The 19862-nt window shown below is 39.3% G+C and overlaps 1 protein-coding gene across 1 annotated transcript in view; it reads left to right on the top strand.

Moving 5' to 3' along the window:
* The window catches only part of XPA (XPA, DNA damage recognition and repair factor), a 40438-nt gene that overhangs the window by 1327 nt on the left and 19249 nt on the right, over window positions 1-19862 (top strand). Inside the window, exon 2 of the mRNA XM_036854391.1 lies at window positions 3680-3790. Within this exon, the coding sequence (XP_036710286.1) occupies window positions 3680-3790 (111 nt within the window). The remainder of the gene's footprint in view (window positions 1-3679; window positions 3791-19862) is intronic.

Below are 19862 nucleotides of genomic sequence, written 5' to 3'. Positions count from 1 at the left end.
AGCACGGTCAGAGCTGTGTCATCCACTACCCTTTTTCATCAGCCAGAAGTAAGGAAGAGTGAAAAGAGCGAGCTGCGTGTCTTGATATTCATACTGACACTGAATCTGCAAATTTCAACCACTTTTAATGGTTCTGGTCTCATCCTTTCTGCTTTATAGTGGTTTTCTTTTATTCCTTTCCCAACTTGAAGCATTCTAGGGTCAGGACAAAAAGTTGTCCATCTGCATTGATTAATTCATATTCATGATTCCATAAAGGTTTCTAGATCTGTACTAAAAGGCTGTGGAACACGGGTGCAAAATAGAGCATAAAGTGGTATTAAACTAAACGTCTGATAATGGAAAGCAAGGTAGCATGAATATTTTGTTAGATTTCTTAGGTATTTGCCAAAGAACTGAACTGTGTTGCAGCATTGTATACAACCTGCTGTGCTTCAAGAGTTAGGTAGGTGGTGAGATTTTTAATCTTTGTAGTACTTTTATTTCAATGTACTGTACAGTTTTCATTATCTGTGTGTGCTATGACATGCCATGAAAAAGACTGAGAAGAACTTGCTTAGAATGTGTTGCTAAGAGTAGTGCTAAGGGCCTGGGGAAAAAACAAGGCGTAGCAGTAGAGAGAAATTGGGCTTTGTTTTTGGCATGATTTACCATTGTTCAGGATCCTGCTCAGATTATGGTCTTGATTACTCCAGCTTCCCTTCTTAATTCTTACTGCACTCATGAATGATCATTCTAATCATTTGCTACCTATTCATGAAATCAAAATCATATTCTGATACATTCATTGATTTCCATCCAGTCAGTAAATATTCATGGAATGCTTAACTGTTTTTCAGAATTACGGAGATAAAAGCACTCAGTCTTATGAAGGGATGTAGAGAGATGAACAGACAATATACTAGAATATGAGAATTGCTGTTAACAGTAGAAACAGGCTTATACTGTAATTCCTTTATTTAATAAATTGAGGCCAGAGAAGGGGAGTTTAGACTTAAGCAAGATAATACCTACTAAATTTGTCTTAAAAAATTAGTTATAACATTCATACATTAATGTAAAATGCACTCATCTGAATTTTACCTATGTGAATACTCATGTCAATACCACAGCAATCAATATACTGTACAGACACTTCCAGAACCTTAGAAGTTTCCTTAATGGCACTTCTTAGTCAACCATTCACCCTTAGAAGTAACTATCATTCTGACCGTTTGATTAGTACTGTCTGTTTTTGAACATCATATAAATGGAATCATACAGTAACTGGCTTCTTTTGCTCAACATAATACCTGAGAGATTCATCCGTGTTGTTGCATGTGTTGGTAGTTTGTTCATTTATATGTTCTATAGTACTCTTTTATGTTGTTATACCGTAGTTTTTCCATTTTCCTTTTGATGGAAATTTGGGTTGTTTCCAGTTTGGGGCTATTATGAGGAGAACATTTGTGAGCATTTTTGATATGTCTTATGGTAGACATATGCACTCATTTCTATCGTGTATATGCCTAGAGATGGAATTCTGGGTTATAGGGGAGATGTATATTTTAACTTTAGTAGCCATTGCTGAACAATGATTATATCAATTTAAAATCTTACCAGCAATGTATGATAGTCCCAGGTGCTCCACATCCTCATCATCTGGTATTGTCAGTCTTTTTCATTTTGAGTGTTCTGGTGGGAATGGTGTTATTTCATTATGGTTTTAATTTGTATTTTCCTAATTACTTACGATGATGAGACCTTTTTCATGTGGTTACTAGCTGTTTGCATATCTTCATTTGTGAAGTTTCTCTTCAGGTCTTTTCCCTTTTTTTAAGTTGGGCTATTTGTCTTCTACTGGTTTATAGGATTTCATTATGTATTCTGGATGAGTCTTTTGTCAGATATACATATTGCAAATAGCGTCTCCCGATTTGTATCTTGTCTTTTTACTCTCATAATGGTGTCTTTTGATGAATAGAGGTTCTTAGTTTTTTTTTTTTTTTTTAATCTATCGATCTATTTATTTATTTATTTATTTATTTATTTGGCTGTGTTGGGTCTTTGTTTCTGTGCGACGGCTTCCTCTAGCTGCAGCACGTGGGGGCCACTCTTCATCGCGGTGCACGGGCCTCTCACTGTCGCGGCCTCTCTTGTTGTGGAGCACAGGCTCCAGATGCGCAGGCTCAGTAGTTGTGGCTCACGGGCCTAGTTGCTCCGCGGCATGTGGGATCTTCCCAGGCCAGGGCTCGAACCCGTGTCCCCTGCATTAGCAGGCAGATTCTCAACCACTGCGCCACCAGGGAAGCCCGTGCCACCAGGGAAGCCCTGGTTCTTAGTTTTAATCAAGTTCAATTAGCAGTTTTTCTCTTATGGTTAATACGTTTGTGTCATGTTTAAGAAGTTTTTGGCTACCTCAAGTTCATGGAGTTACTCTCCAATGTTCTCTTCTAGAAGCTTTATTGTTTTACCTTTTACCCTTTACATTCAAGACTATGATCCATTTAAAAATTGTTTTGTGTATATTGTATGAGGTAGAGTCAAAGTTCATTTATTGAAACGACCATCTTTTCCTCACTGTTTTGTAGTACCTTTGTCATAAATCCTAGCACCATTTATTGAAAATATTATCTTTTTCTCACTGAATTGCCTTGAAGCCTTTGCTGTAAGTTAAGTGACCAAATATGTATAGGTCTATTTCAGGACTCTCTCTTCTATTATCAATACATTGGTCCCTTTGTTTTAGTACTATACTGTCATAATTACTGAAGCTTTGTAGTAAATCTTTAAATCTGGTAGTGTAAATCCTCCAGTTTTGTTCAGGGTTATCTTGGCTATTGTGTGTTCTTTGTATTTACATATAAACGTTAGATCAGCTTGTCAGCTCCCGTTACTCCTCCCCCTTGCCAACACACACACACGCACACACACACACACACACACACACACACACACACACACACGTGCGTTCCCACCCCCCGCCACTGCTGGGGTTTTGAATGAAATCACATTGAATCTTTAGGTAAATCTGGGGAGAATTGACTTAGATTTCTCTTAGTGGTGTTTTCAGTATAGAGGTTTTACACATCTATTCCTAGGTATTTCTTTTTTTTTTTTTTTTTTTTTAAATTTTTTATTTATTTATTTATGGCTGTGTTGGGTCTTCGTTTCTGTGCGAGGGCTTTCTCCAGGTGTGGCAAGTGGGGGCCACTCTTCATCGCAGTGCGCGGGCCTCTCACTATCGCGGCCTCTCTTGTTGCGGAGCACAGGCTCCAGATGCGCAGGCTCAGTAATTGTGGCTCACGGGCCCAGTTGCTCCGCGGCATGTGGGATCTTCCGGGACCAGGGCTCGAACCCGTGTCCCCTGCATTGGCAGGCGGATTCTTAACCACTGCGCCACCAGGGAAGCCCCTCCTAGGTATTTCTTAATTCTAATCGTAGATTCTTTTGGATATTCTGCATACATAATCACATCATCTGTGAATACTGTTTTACTTCTTTCCAACCTTTATGCCTGTCTTGTTTTCTTGCCGTAGTGCAGTGGCTGGGACCTTCATTATAATGTTGAATAGAAGTGGTAATAGTGGACATCCTTGTCTTATTTGATATATATTAAATTTTTAAAAGTTCCTGTTTATGCCCATGGGAACATAAGGGCTTACCTAGTTCATTTGTTGACCACTCTTACTTTTTGTAGGCATGGCTAATGTAAAAGCAGCCCCGAAGATAATTGACACAGGAGGAGGCTTCATTCTGGAGGAGGAGGAGGAAGAAGAACATACAATTGGAAAAGTTGTTCATCAACCAGGTAAAGTGTGTTTTCAGAAAATAGATACCTAGGTTGGTCATTTTGAGTAACATGCATAATTCTTTGCAAAGTGATGCTAGAAAATGCCACATTTAGTCTAGTCACTGAGCACATTGGCTTTATAAGAGTGATAAAATTTGGCAGTTTTGCTAGTAGATTAAAAATAAAACAAATTTGGCAATGATTCATTTAACATGTGGTTTGTGTACTTAGGGTTGATGCTCTCTGTTTTGTAATAGGTAGGCTGATAGAATAAATACTTAAAAGTATCTTGATAGGCTGAAATGAGGGACTTGAATGCAAGAGATAAAATTTAGGTCTTTTCTTTATGTTTAGAGGAAAAAAAGTGGTCTGTAAAGTACAAGATAGGTCTGGCATAAAAAGAATAATAAAATAACTATTATCTAAGGTTAAAGTTTTGGTAAATCACATATATCTATATCCATCCATCCTCTGGATGAGGGTACTTTCACACTCTTTGAAAAAGATAGTTTTACTTGATCATAAGTTTGAAGCCAGTAGTGGAATATAACAGCTTAAAAAAGCTATTCCAGTTTTGGTTGCGCATTGGAAGTGTTGTGCATTCATCAAGGTAGGTGATAATCCTGTTCTCTTCTGTGTGTGTCTAAACTATTGTTTTCAGAAGCTGACACCTGAAGGATTAAAATACTTATTTTCAGTTTGGGTGCCTTTTTTTTTTTAAACATCTTTATTGGAGAATAATTGCTTTAAAATGGTGTGTTAGTTTCTGCTTTATAACAAAGTGAATCAGCTATACATATGCATATATCCCCATATCTCCTCCCTCTTGCGTCTCCCTCCCACCCTCCCTATCCCACCCCTCTAGGTGGTCACAAACCACCGAGCTGATCTTCCTGTGCTGTGCGGCTGCTTCCCACTAGCTATCGATTTTACATTTGGTAGTGTATGTATGTCCATGCCACTCTCTCACTTTGTCCCAGCTTACCCTTCCCCCTCCCCATGTCCTCAAGTCCATTCTCTACGTCTGCATCTTTATTCCTGTCCTGCCCCTAGGTTCTTCAGAACCTTTTTTTTTTTTTTTTAGATTCCATATATATGTGTTAGCATACGGTATTTGTTTTTCTCCTGACTTACTTCACTCTGTATTACAGACCCTAGGTCCATACACCTCACTACAAATAACTCAATTTCGTTTCTTTTTATGACTGAGTAATATTCCACTGTATATATTGGGTGCCATATTTTATGAGGGCTATTGACAAGTGTATATGTCCAAAACAGCGTGGTCAAAATGGAAACATTGAAATTGGCATGTGAGGAACAGTTGTCAAAACTGGATACGTTTAACTTAGAAACACTTCAGCTGCCTGCAAATGCAAGAAGTATTCCTCTGTGGAAGACAGACTATACTTACTGTGATTTGCCCTGGAGGGGAGAATTGAAACAGTGGGTAACAGTTACAGTGAGGGAGATTCCAACCCAGTATAATGAACTTGTACTTTGCACTAAATAGGGTGTTGGCACATTTATCATGTGAGCCAAACCATGTCGAGTGCTGCCTCTAAATAGCAAAGCATTGGAGGGGTTCAGAGATTGAGAGACACTTGAGCATGATATTGTAGAAAAACCCTGTATCAGGAGGGAATGCCTTGAATTCAATGACCTGTAAAGTCCTTGTGATTTTATGGATATGAAGATTCACTGTAACTGTTATTCTGTAGATTCCTGAATCCACCATGGGCTTATAAAGCCCTGTTCATTTAACAGGTCATGCAACAAACATTAATTGAGAACCTACTGTAGTGCCTTTCTGCTTGACTGAGGTATGTGTGTGGCGTGTGTCATATACTGTTATTGACGGTAGGGCTGCTGCTTGCAGATAGCACTTTGGTAGCGAATTTGTGCGGGTTAGAAAAGGTGTCTCTTATTCTCAAGCTGGCCCCATACATGGAAGGCAGGGAGAGGCTAAAGAAAGAGTCAGAGCACTCCAGATTGGTAGGTGGCAGTTTTAATAAGCAAGGGAACTTTCTTACGAGGCTTGTCTTGGGTGGCTGTGAGTTGAGTAGATCTCCGCACCCACTTGCCAAATCTTAAAGTATATATAGAAGCTTTCACTGGGTTCAGCGCATATTCAGTCCACATGGTCTCAACAACACCGTACTCTCTCAAGGCTGTGTCCTTGAAACAGCTTCCACTGTGGGAACGTGGGGCAGAATGTACATCCCAAGGACAGAAGAAGAGAGAGGGAGGAGCCTCTGATTGCCCAGGTCCAGCTCACAGGTTAACCGGTGGTCACATCCTTGATTACCTCTTCCACAGTGTCATCTTTGGGAGAGAAATTAGAAAAAGACCCTCTTTCTCTGGGCTGACTTAGCCTGGGTCAGGGCTCACAGCTTAAAAAGTGGTCATGGGCTGCATTTTGACACCTGTTTGCCCCCTTGGGCAGGTGCCTTTGCACAAGGAGCCTACTTTTAAGACTTTATGTGGTTGACCTCTATGGGTAGAAGAAAACAGGGAGAGTAATATTTTCTATCACTTTTTTTTTTTTAGAGTCAGACACTAATTTCTGTACTTAGACAGTCACAATGATGAAAGGGCTTGAAAAGGAAAGGAAATGGGCTTCACTAGGTTTATAAAAGTTTGGATGTCTCCATACATACTGGAGAGGGGCCCTGTGGATTAGGACACTGCAAAGGGGGATCTCAGAAAGGGGGGTTGGGGTGGAGCTTCTGCAACTCTTGACTGAGCGAGCAGTGGAACCTCTCCTTTGGTAAAAAGCTAGATGCCTATGGAGAAGAGGCTGGTTGCTTCTCTGTGCTTTTCTGCTTCCTAGGACTTTTTTTTTTTTTTTTTTTTAATTTATTTTTAGCTGCGTTGGGTCTTCGTTTCTGTGCGAGGGCTTTCTCTGGTTGCAGCAAGTGGGGGCCACTCTTCATCGCGGTGCGCGGGCCTCTCACTGTTGCGGCCTCTCTTGTTGCGGAGCACAGGCTCCAGACGCGCAGGCTCAGTAGTTGTGGCGCACGGGACTAGTTGCTCCGCGGCATGTGGGATCCTCCCGGACCAGGGCTCGAACCCGTGTCCCCTGCATTGGCAGGCAGACTCTCAACCACTGCGCCACCAGGGAAGCCCCTAGGACTTTTTTTTTTAATGTTTTAAGTTACAATTGGTACAGCTTAAGAGCTCTTTATTTTCTTTTTTTTTAGTTATTTCTGAGATATACATTTTAAAGTAATAACTAGAATTATGACTTATAACATTATACCAGAACATATAAGATTTTTAGAAATTTCATGTAATGTCTGAAACATTTATATTAACATATTTCCATACAAATAACCCAAAGAAAGTTTAGTAGTAGTTGTTTTTTTTGTTTGTTTTTTTATACTGCAGGTTCTTATTAGTCATCAGTTTTATACACATCATTGTATTCATGTCAATCCCAATCGCCCAATTCATCACATCACCATCCCCACCCCACTGCGGTTTTCCCCCCTTGGTGTCCGTACGTTTGTTCTCTACATCTGTGTCTCAACTTCTGCCCTGCAAACCGGTTCATCTGTACCATTTTTCTAGGTTCCACATACATGCGTTAATATACGATATTCCTTTTTCTCTTTCTGACTTACTTCACTCTATATGACAGTCTCTAGATCCATCCACATCTCAACAAATGACTCAAGTTCGTTCCTTTTTATGGCTGAGTAATATTCCATTGTATATATGTACCACAACTTCTTTATCCATTCGTCTGTTGATGGGCATTTAGGTTGCTTCCATGACCTAGCTATTGTAAATACTGCTGCAATGAACATTGGGGTGCATGTGTCTTTTTTTTTTTTTTAAAGGAACTCCTTTATTTATTTATTTATTTTTGGTTGTGTTGGGTCTTCGTTTCTGTGCGAGGGCTTTCTCTAGTTGCGGCAGGCGGGGGCCACTCTTCATCGTGGTGCGCGGGCCTCTCACTATCGCGGCCTCTCTTGTTGTGGAGCACAGGCTCCAGACACGCAGGCTCCGTAGTTGTGGCTCACGGGCCTAGCTGCTCTGTGGCATGTGGGATCTTCCCAGACCAGGGCTCGAACCTGTGTCCCCTGCATTGGCAGGCGGATTCTCAACCACTGCGCCACCAGGGAAGCCCACATGTGTCTTTTTGAATTATGGTTTTCTCTGGGTATATGTCAGTAGTGGGATTGCTGGATCATATGGTAATTCTATTTTTAGTTTTTTAAGGAACCTCCATACTGTTCTCCATAGTGGCTGTATCAATTTACATTCCCACCAACAGTGCAAGAAGGTTCCCTTTTCTCCACACCCTCTCCAGCATTTGTTGTTTGTAGATTTTCTGATGATGCCCATTCTAACTGGGTGAGGTGATACCTCACTGTAGTTTTGATTTGCATTTCTCTAATAATTAGTGATGTTGAGCAGCTTTTCATGTGCGTCTTGGCCATCTGTATGTCTTCTTTGGAGAAATGTCTATTTAGGTCTTCTGCCCATTTTTGGATTGGGTTGTTTGTTTCTTTAATAATGAGCTGCGTGAGCTGTTTATATATTTTGGAGATTAATCCTTTGTCCGTTGATTCATTTGCAAATACTTTCTCCCATTCTGAGGGTTGTCTTTTCGTCTTGTTTATGGTTTCCTTTGCTGTGCAAAAGCTTTGAAGTTTCATTAGGTCCCATTAGTTTATTTTTGTTTTTATTTCCATTATTCTAGGAGGGGGATCAAAAAAGATCTTGCTGTGATTTATGTCAAAGAGTGTTCTTCCTATATTTTCCTCTAAGAGTTTTATAGTGTCCGGTCTCACATTTAGGTCTCGAATCCATTTTGAGTTTATTTTTGTGTATGGTGTTAGGGAGTATTCTAATTTCATTCTTTTACATATAGCTGTCCAGTTTTCCCAGCACCACTTATTGAAGAGACTGTCTTTTCTCCATTGTATATCTTTGCCTCCTTTGTCATAGATTAGTTGACCATAGGTGCGTGGGTTTATCTCTGGGCTTTCTATCTTGTTCCATTGATCTGTGTTTCTGTTTTTGTGCCAGTACCATATTGTCTTGATTACTGTAGCTTTGTAGTATAGTCTGAAGTCAGGGAGTCTAATTCCTCCAGCTCCGTTTTTTTCCTTCAAGACTGCTTTGGCTATTCGGGGTTTTTTGTGTCTCCATACAAATTTTAAGATTTTTTGTTCTAGTTCTGTAAAAAATGTCATTGGTAATTTGATAGGGATTGCATTGAATCTGTAGATTGCTTTGGGTAGTATAGTCATTTTCACAATATTGATTCTTCCAATCCAAGAACATGGTATATCTCTCCATCTGTTGGTAACATCTTTAATTTCTTTCATCAGTGTCTTATAGTTTTCTGAGTACAGGTCTTTTATCTCCTTAGGTAGGTTTATTCCTAGGTATTTTATTCTTTTTGTTGCAGTGGTGAATGGGATTGTTTCCTTTATTTCTCTTTCTGATCTTTCGTTGTTAGTGTATAGGAATGCAAGAGATTTCTGTGCATTAACTTTGTATCCTGCAACTTTACCAAATTCATTGATTAGCTCTAATAGTTTTCTGGTGGCATCTTTAGGATTCTCTATGTATAGTATCATGTCATCTGCAGACAGTGACAGTTTTACTTCTTCTTTTCCAATTTGTATTCCTTTTATTTCTTTTTCTTCTCTGATTGCCGTGGCTAGGACTTCCAAAACTATGTTGAATAATAGTGGTGAGAGTGGACATCCTTGTCTCGTTCCTGATCTTAGAGGAAATGCTTTCAGTTTTTCACCATTGAGAATAATGTTCGCTGTGGGTTTGTCATATATGACCTTTATTATGTTGAGGTAGGTTCCCTCTATGCCCACTTTCTGGAGAGTTTTTATAATAAATGGGTGTTGAATTTTGTCGAAACTTTTTTCTGCATCTATTGAGATGATCATATGGTTTTTCTTCTTCAATTTGTTAATATGGCGTACCACATTGATTGATTTGCGTATATTGAAGAATCCTTGCATCCCTGGGATAAATCCCACTTGATCATGGTGTATGATCCTTTTAATGTGTTGTTGGATTCTGTTTGCTAGTGTTTTGTTGAGGATTTTTGCATCTATATTCGTCAGTGATATTGGTCTGTATTTTCTTTTTTTGTAGTATCTTTGTCTGGTTTTGGTATCAGGGTGATGGTGGTCTCATAGAATGAGTTTGGGAGTGTTCTTCCTCTGCAGTTTTTTGGAAGAGTTTGAGAAGGATGGGTGTTAGCTCTTCTCTAAATGTTTGATCGAATTCACCTGTGAAGCCATCTGGTCCTGGACTTTTGTTTGTTGGAAGATTTTTAATCACAGTTTCAATTTCATTACTTGTGATTGGTCTGTTCATATTTTCTATTTCTTGCTGGTTCAGTCTTGGAAGGTTATACCTTTCTAAGAATTTGTCCATTTCTTCCAGGTTGTCCATTTTATTGGCATAGAGTTGCTTGTAGTAGTCTCTTAGGATGCTTTGTATTTCTGCGATGTGTGTTGTATTTTCTCCTTTTTCATTTCTAATTTTATTGATTTGAGTCCTTTCTCTCTTTTTCATGATGAGTCTGGCTAATGCTTTATCAATTTTGTTTATCTTCTCAAAGAACCAGCTTTTAATTTTATTGATCTTTGCTATTGTTTTCTTTGTTTCCATTTCATTTATTTCTGCTCTGATCTTTATGATTTCTTTCCTTCTACTAACTTTGGGTTTTGTTTGTACTTCTTTCTCTAGTTCCTTTAGGTGTAAGGTTAGATTTTTTATTTGAGATATTTCTTGTTTCTTGAGGTAGGCTTGTATAGGTATAAACTTCCCTCTTAGAACTGCTTTTGCTGCATCCCGTAGGTTTTAGATCATCATGTTTTCTTTTTTTTTTTTTTTTTTTAAAAATTATTTATTTATTTATTTATTTATTTATTGGCTGTGTTGGGTCTTCGTTTCTGTGCGAGGGCTTCCTCTAGTTGCGGCAAGCGGGGGCCACTCTTCATCGCAGTGCGCGGCCCTCTCACTATCGTGGCCTCTCATTGCGGAGCACAGGTTCCAGATGCACAGGCTCAGTAATTGTGGCTCACGGGCCCAGCCGCTCCGCGGCATGTGGGATCTTCCCAGACCAGGGCTCGAACCTGTGTCCCCTGCATTAGCAGGCAGATTCTCAACCACTGCGCCACCCGGGAAGCCCTCTTTTTTTTTTTTTAACATCTTTATTGGAGTATAATTGCTTTATAATGGTGTGTTAGTTTCTGCTTTATAACAAAGTGAATCAGTTATACATATACATATGTTCCCATATCTCTTCCCTCTTGCATCTCCCTCCCTCCCTCCCTCCCTATCCCACCCCTCTAGGTGGTCACAAACCACCGAGCTGATCTCCCTGTGCTATGCGGCTGCTTCCCACTAGCTATCTATTTTACGTTTGGTAGTGTACATATGTCCATGCCACTCTCTCACTTTGTCACAGCTTACCTTTCCCCCTCCCCATATCCTCAAGTCCATTCTCTAGTAGGTCTCTGTCTTTATTCCTGTCTTACCCCTAGGTTCTTCATGACCTTTTTTTTTTTTTCTCCTTAGATTCCATATATATGTGTTAGCATATGGTATTTGTTTTCCTCTTTCTGACTTACTTCACTCTGTATGACAGACTCTAGGTCCATCCACCTCACTACAAATAACTCAGTTTCATTTCTTTTTATGACTGAGTAATATTCCATTGTATATATGTGCCACATCTTCTTTATCCATTCATCCGATGATGGACACTTAGGTTGCTTCCATGTCCTGGCTATTGTAAATAGAGCTGCAGTGAACGTTGTGGTACATGACTCTTTTTGAATTATGGTTTTCTCAAGGTATATGCCCATTAGTGGGATTGCTGGGTCGTATGGTAGTTCTACTTTTAGTTTTTCAAGGAACCTCCATACTGTTCTCCATAGTGGCTGTATCAATTTACATTCCCACCAACAATGCAAGAGTGTTCCCTTTTCTCCACACCCTCTCCAGCATTTATTGTTTGTAGATTTTTGTTGATGGCCATTCTGACGGTGTGAGATGATATCTCATTGTAGTTTTGAGTTGCATTCTCTAATGATTAATGATGTTGAGCATTCTTTCATGTGTTGTTGGCAATCTGTATATCTTCTTTGGAGAAATGTATATTTCGGTCTTTTGCCCATTTTGGATTGGGTTGTTTGTTTTTTTTGTTATTGAGCTGCATGAGCTGCTTGTAAATTTTGGAGATTAATCCTTTGTCAGTTGCTTCATTTGCAAATATTTTCTCCCATTCTGAGGGTTGTCTTTTCATCTTGTTTATGGTTTCCTTTGCTGTGCAAAAGGTTTTAAGTTACATTAGGTCCCATTTGTTTATTTTTGTTTTTATTCCATTTCTCTAGGAGGTAGGTCAAAAGGATCTTGCTGTGATTTATGTCATAGAGTGTTCTACCTATGTTTTCCTTTAAGAGTTTGATAGTGTCTGGCCTTACATTAGGTCTTTAATCCATTTTGAGTTTATTTTGTGTATGGTGTTAGGGAGTGTTCTAATTTCATACTTTTACATGTACCTGTCCAGTTTTCCCAGCACCACTTATTGAAGAGGCTGTCTTTTCTCCACTGTATATTCTTGCCTCCTTTATCAAAGATAAGGTGACCATATGTGTATGGGTTTATCTCTGGGTTTTCTATCCTGTTCCATTGATCTATATATCTGTTTTTTGTGCCAGTACCATACTGTCTTGATTACTGTAACTTTGTAGTATAGTCTGAAGTCTGGGAGCCTGATTCCTCCAGCTCCATTTTTCGTTCTCAAGATTGCTTTGGCTATTCGGGTTCTTTTGTGTTTCCATACAAATTGTGAAATTTTTTGTTCTAGTTCTGTGAAAAATGCCATTGGTAGTTTGATAGGGATTGCATTGAATCTGTAGATTGCTTTGGGTAGTAGAGTCATTTCACAATGTTGATTCTTTCAATCCAAGAAACATGGTATATCTCTCCACCTATTTGTATCATCTTTAATTTCTTTCATCAGTGTCTATAATTTCTGCATACAGGTCTTTTGTCTCCTTAAGTAGGTTTATTCCTAGATGTTTTATTCTTTTGTTGCAGTGGTAAATGGGAGTGTTTTCTTAGTTTCACTTTCAGATTTTTCATCATTAGTGTATAAGTATGCCAGAGATTTCTGTGAATTAATTTTTTATCCTGCAACTTTACCAAATTCATTGATTAGCTCTAGTAGTTTCTGGTAGCATCTTTAGGATTCTCTATGTATAGTATCATGTCATCTGCAAACAGTGACAGCTTTACTTCTTCTTTTCCGATTTGGATTCCTTTATTTCTTTTTCTTCTCTGGTTGCTGTGGCTAAAACTTCCAAAACTATGTTGAATAACAGTGGTGAGAGTGGGCAACCTTGTCTTGTTCCTGATCTTAGTGGAAATGGTTTCAGTTTTTCACCATTGAGGATGATGTTGGCTGTGAGTTTGTTATATATGGCCTTTATTATGTTGAGGAAAGTTCCCTCTATGCCTACTTTCTGCAGGGTTTTTTATCATAAATGGGTGTTGAATTTTGTCAAAAGCTTTCTCTGCATCTATTGAGATGATCATGTGGTTTTTCTCCTTCAGTTTGTTAGTATGGTGTATCACATTGATTGATTTGCATATATTGAAGAATCCTTGCATTCCTGGAATAAACCCCACTTGATCATGGTGTATGATCCTTTTAATGTGGTGTTGGATTCTGTTTGCTAGTATTTTGTTGAGGAATTTTGCATCTATGTTCATCAGTGATATTGGCCTGTAGTTTTCTTTCTTTGTGACATCTTTGTCTGGTTTGGTATCAGGGTGATGGTGGCCTCGTAGAATGAGTTTGGGAGTGTTCCTTCCTTTTTGCAATTTTTTGGAAGAGTTTGAGAAGCATGGGTGTTAGCTCTTCTCTAAATGTTTTATAGAATTCACCTTTGAAGCCATCTGGTCCTGGACTTTTGTTTGTTGGAAGATTTTTAATCACAGTTTCATTTCATTACTGTGATTGGTCTGTTCATATTTTCTATTTCTTGCTGGTCAGTCTTGGAAGTTTGTACCTTTCTAAGAATTTGTCCATTTCTTCCAGGTTGTCCATTTTATTGGCATAGAGTTGCTTGTAGTAGTCTCTTAGGATGCTTTGTATTTCTGCGGTTGTGTGTTGTAACTTCTCCTTTTTCCATTGTAATTTTATTGATTTTAGTCCTCTCTCTCTTTTCTTGATGAGTTTGGCTAATGGCTTATCAATTTTGTTTATCTTCTCAAAGAACCAACTTTTAGTTTTATTGATCTTTGCTATTGTTTTCTTGTTTCTATTTCATTTATTTTTGCTCTGATCTTATGATTTCTTTCTTCTATTAACTTTGGGTTTTGTTTGTTCTTCTTTCTCTAGTCCTTTAGGTGTAAGGTTAGATTTTTTATTTGAGATATTTCTTGTTTCTTGAGGTAGGTTTGTATAGGTATAAACTTCCCTCTTTAGAACTGCTTTTGCTGCATCCCGTAGGTTTTGCATCATCGTGTTTTCATTGTCATTTGTCTCTAGGTATTTTTGATTTCCTCTTTGATTTCTTCAGTGATCTCTTGGTTATTTAGTAACGTATTGTTTAGCCTCTATGTGTTTGTGCTTTTACGTTTTTCACCCCGTAATTCATTTCTAATCTCATAGCGTTGTGGTCAGAAAAGATGCTTAATATGATTTCAGTTTTCTTAATTTACTGAGGCTTGATTTGTGACCCAAGATATGACCTATCCTGGAGAATGTTCCATGCGCACTCGAGAAGAGTTTTTGGATAGAATGTTTTTGGATGGAATGTTTTTTGGGATGGAGTGTTTTTGGATGGAATTCTATCCACTGTTTTTGGATGGAATGTCCTATAAATATCAATTAAATCTATCTGGTCTGTTGTGTCATTTAAAAGCTTCTGTTTCCTTATTTAATTTTCATTTTGGATGATCTGTCATTGGTGTAAGTGAGTGTTAAAGTCCCCCACTATTAGTGTGTTACTGTCAATTTCCTCTTTTATGGCTGTTAGCAGTTGCCTTATGTATTGAGGTGCTCGTACGTTGGGTGTATATATATTTATAATTGTTATATCTTCTTCTTGGATTGATCCCTTGATCATTATGTAGTGTCCTTCCTTGTGTCTTGTAACAGTCTTTACTTAAAGTCTATTTTATCTGATATGAGTAGAGCTACTCCCGCCTTCTTTTGATTTCCATTTGCATGGAATATCTTTTTCCATCCCCTCACTTTCAATCTGTAATGTGTCCCTAGGTCTGAAGTGGGTCTCTGTTGTAGACAGCATATATATGGGTCTTGTTTTTGTATCCATTCAGCAAGCCTGTGTCTTTTGGTTGGGAGCATTTATCCATTCACGTTTAAGGTAATTATCGACATGTATGTTCCTATGACCATTTTCTTAATTGTTTTGGGTTTGTTTTTGGTAGGTCTTTTCTTCTCTTGTGTTTCCCACTTAGAGAAGTTCCTTTAGCCTTTGTTTTAGAGCTGGTTGGGTGGGCTGAATTCTCTTAGCTTTTGCTTGTCTGTAAAGCTTTTGATTTCTCCATCGAATCTGAATGAGATCCTTGCCGGGTAGAGTATCTTGGTTTGTACGTTCTTCCCTTTCATCACTTAAAGTATATCATGCCACTCCCTTCTGGCTTGTAGGGTTTCTCCTGAGAAATCAGCTGTTAACCTTATGGGAGTTCCCTTGTATGTTATTTGTCATTTTTCCCTTGCTGCTTTCAATAATTTTTCTTTGTCTTTAATTTTTGCCAGTTTGATTACTATGTGTCTCAGCGTGTTTCTCCTTGGGTTTATCCTGTATGGGACTCGCTGTGCTTCCTGGACTTGGGTGGCTATTTCCTTTCCCATGTTAGGGAAGTTTTCGACTGTAATCTCTTCAGATATTTTCTCTGGTACTTTCTCTCTCTCTCCTCCTTCTGGGACCCCTATAATGTGAATGTTGTTGGGTTTAATGTTGTCCCAGAGGTCTCTTAGGCTGTCTTCATTTCTTTTCATTCTTTTTTCTTTATTCTGTTCTGCAGCAGTGAATTCCACCATTCTGTCTTCCAGGTCACTTATCCATTCTTCTGCCTCAGTTATTCTGCTATTGATTCCTTCTAGTGTGGTTTTTCATTTCAGTTATTGCAGTGTTCATCTGTTGTTTGTTCTTTAATTCTTCTAGGTCTTTGTTAAACATTTCTTGCATCTTCTTGATCTTGCTTCCATTCTTTTTCCGAGGTCCTGGAGCATCTTCACTATCATTTTTTCTGAATTCTTTTTCTGGAAGGTTGCCTATCTCCACTTCATTTAGTTGTTTTTCTGGGTTTTATCTTGTTCTTTCATCTGGTACATAAGCCCTCTGCCTTTTCATCTTTTCTATATTTCTGTGATGTGGTTTTGTTTCCACAGGCTGCAGGACTATTGTTCTTGCTTCTGCTGTCTGCCCTCTGGTGGATGAGGCTATCTAAGAGGCTTGGATGGGAGGGACTGGTGGTGGGTAGAGCTGACTGTTGCTCTGGTGGGCAAGACGCTCAGTAAAACTTTAATCCTCTGACTGTTGATGGTTGGGGGGCGGGGTTCCCTTCCTGTTGTTGTTTGGCCTGAGGCAACCCAACACTGGAGCCTACCTGGGCTCTTGGGTGGGGCTAATGACAGACTCTGGGAGAGCTCAAGCCAAGGAGTACTTCCCAGAACTTCTGCTGCCAGTGTTCTTGTCCCCACGGTGAGCCACAGCCACCCCTCGCCTCTGCAGGGAGACTCTCCAACACTAGCAGGTAGGTCTGGTTCAGTCTTCCCTGGGGTCAGTGCTCCTTCCCCCTGGGTCCTGATGCACACACTACTTTTTGTGTGCCCTCCAAGAGTGGGTCTCTGTTTTCCCCTAGTCCTGTCGAAGTCCTGCAATCAGTTCCCAATAGGCTTCAAAGTCTGATTCTCTAGGAATCCTCCTCCCTTGGCCGGACCCCCAGGTTGGGAAGCCTGACGTGGGGCTCAGAACCTTCACTCCAGTGGGTGGACTTCTGTGGTTTAAGTGTTCTCAGTCTGTGAGTCACCCACCCTGCAGTTATGGGATTTATTTTACTGTGAATGCGCCCCTCCTACCATCTCATTGTGGCTTCTCCTTTGTCTTTGGATGTGGGGTATCTTTTTGGTGAGTTCCAGTGTTTTCCTGTCGATGATTGTCCAGCAGTTAGTTGTGATTCGGTGTTCTCGCAAGAGGGAGGAGAGCACGTCCTTCTACTCCGCCATCTTGGTTTCTCCTCTATTTTCTTCTTTCTTTCTCTTCTTTTTTTGGCTGTGTTTGGACTTAGTTGCGGCATGCGGTATCTTTTATTGCGGTTCACAGCCTCTTCGTTGCAGTGCTCAGGCTTCTTTCTGGTTGTGGCTTGGGGGTTTTCTCTCTCTAGTTGTGGTGTGCGGGCTCCAGGGTGCGTGGGCTCTGTAGTTTGCAGCATGCAGGCTCTCTTGTTGAGGCTCGCAAGCTCAATAGTTGGTGGCATGCGGGCTTAGTGGCCCCATGGCATGTGGGATCTTGGTTCCTTGACCAGGGATCAAACCTGCATCCCCTGCATTGGAAGGCGGATTCTTTACCACTGGACCACCAGGGAAGTCCCTCTGCTTCCCAGGATTCTTATGACTGGGTACTCTATTCCTTTGCTGAGGGCAGTGTCCCTTGGACCCTTTGCAGCACACCCCAACCAAGGATTTCTTTGTTAATTTAGAGACAGTCTATTTTTGTAGCATAGCTGAGAAAAATCAAAATAATTTATTTGGGTCATTAAGCTTTGCTGCCTATAAAACAGAGCCTATCAGATGCTTTTAGAATCTAGAACAGGGTTCATCAGGATCACCAGGAAGGCTTTATTAAAACACAGATTGCGGGGCCCCATCCCTAGAGCTTCTTCTGATTTAGTAGCTCTTAGGTAGGGACTGTGAATTTGTTTCTAACAAGTTCCTGGGTGATGCTGATGCTGCTGGCCCAGAGGCCACACTTTGACAACCTCTGGTCTAGAATTAAACCCACTGTGTACTCTAGGACTGCAGGGGAATGCAACCATGTGGAGAGAACAGTGTGTAACAGTGAGGTCAGTCACTGTTCATACTGTCTTTTTAAAAAATTATTTTTAAAAATTGTGATAAAATATACATAACATAAAATTTACATTGTAACCTTTTAAAGCATATGTTTAGTGGCATTAAGTACTATACATTCACATTGTTTTTGTAACAGTCCACCACCATCCATCTCCAGAGTTTTTTCATCATCCGAAACTGAAACTTTGTCCCATTAAACAGTAACTTCCTGTGCAAACATTTGATGTATTATCTTTGAGACTGTTTTTGATATGTGAATGAGAATGTAATATTTTTCTTTTATAAAAATGTCATTAAGAGCATTTCCCCATTTCTTAAATATTCTTTCAGACTTTCTTTTAATGGCTACATAATACTCCATTTGATGACTGCAACCATGATTCATTTAAATGCAGCTCTTTTGTTATTTCTTTTCTCTATTCTAATAATTATTACTGCAGTGATATATTTGGAGGTAAACTTTTGTCCAGCTCTCTGATTCATAGCAGTAGGGTAACTGACCCAAAAGTATGTATATTTCTGGTAAAGTTTACATACTTAAAAAAAGTTAATTTAACATTGATAGAAGGAGTAATAACCTAAAAGCAAATAAACAATGGACGTATTTTTCCAAAGGAAATAACATGATCATGTTGAAGGGGGGAGGACAGAAAGAACTAGTCCAAATGATTTACGAGGACAGTATTTGACAGTATATCCTCAATTTGAGGTGGGTGGGGTAAGGGGAAAACCACAAAATTCCTGAACTCATTTATAGAGTGGTATGAGTGAAGAAATTTTGAAACTAGTTTAGGTGTATTATTGGCTCAAGCAGATGAATGTATTTCTTGATGTTGTTGGGAGCCAAGGTTCTCATTGTAGAAGAAAGGACATACAAATATGGAATGGGAGAAGGCTAGAAAGAACCCTGTGGGGATGGATTAAAATTGCCAGTATCAGTGTGAACTCATGATTTCTAAAACATGTATATGTGTATGTACGTGTACATGTAACTAATAAATGAATTCAGCAAAGTTGCAGGAAACAAATCAATATATAGAAATCTGTTGCATTTTTGTACACTACTAATGAACTATCAGAAAGAGAAATAAGAAAACAGTCCTATTTACAGTTGCCCATTTATCAGAAAGAATAAAATACGTAGAATAAATTTAACCAAGGAGGTGAAATACTAGTACACTGAAAACTTATTATAAGACATGGATGAAGAAATGGAAGAAGACACAAATAAATAGAAAGACATTCTGTGCTCCTGGGTTGGAAGAACTAATATTCTTAAAATGTCCATAGTACCTAAAGCAATCTATAGAATCAGTGCAGTCCCTATCAAAATTCCAATGGCATTTTCCCACAGAACTAGAACAGACAATCCTAAAATTCACATGGAACCATGAAAAACCCTGAATGGCCAGAGCAATCTTGAGAAGAAAGAGCAGAGCTGGAGACCTCATGCTCCCTGATTTCAAATTATATTTCAAAGCCATTGTAATGAGAACAGTATGGTATTGGCATAAAAACAGACATATAGATCAATGGAACAGAAGAGAGAGCCCAGAAATATACCTACACATATGGTCAGTTAATTTATGACAGAGGAGCCAAGAATATACAAGGGGAAAGGACAGTTTTTTCAAAAAAGGTGTTGGGAAAACTGGACAGTCACATGCAAAAGATCGAAACTGGGCCACTGTCTTACATCATACACACAGAATAATTCAAAATGGATTAAAGATGTAAGTGTAAGACAAACCATAATACTCTTAGAAGAAAACAGATGGGGACTTCCCTGGTGGCACAGTGGTTAAGACTCTGTGCTCCCAATGCAGGAACTAGATCCCACATGCATGCTGCAACTAAGAGTTTGCATGCCACAACTAAGGAGCTTGGAGCCGTAACTAAGGAGCCTGCAAGCTGCAACTAAGACCCAATGCAACCAAATAAATAAAAAACAAACAAAAAGAAAATAGATGAAAAGCTCCTTGA

This window comes from Balaenoptera musculus, chromosome 6, assembly GCF_009873245.2.
Source record: "Balaenoptera musculus isolate JJ_BM4_2016_0621 chromosome 6, mBalMus1.pri.v3, whole genome shotgun sequence".
Classification (NCBI taxonomy): domain Eukaryota; kingdom Metazoa; phylum Chordata; class Mammalia; order Artiodactyla; family Balaenopteridae; genus Balaenoptera; species Balaenoptera musculus.
The sequence above is the reverse complement of the archived record's forward strand: the minus strand, read 5'-3'. Positions and strand labels throughout refer to the sequence as shown.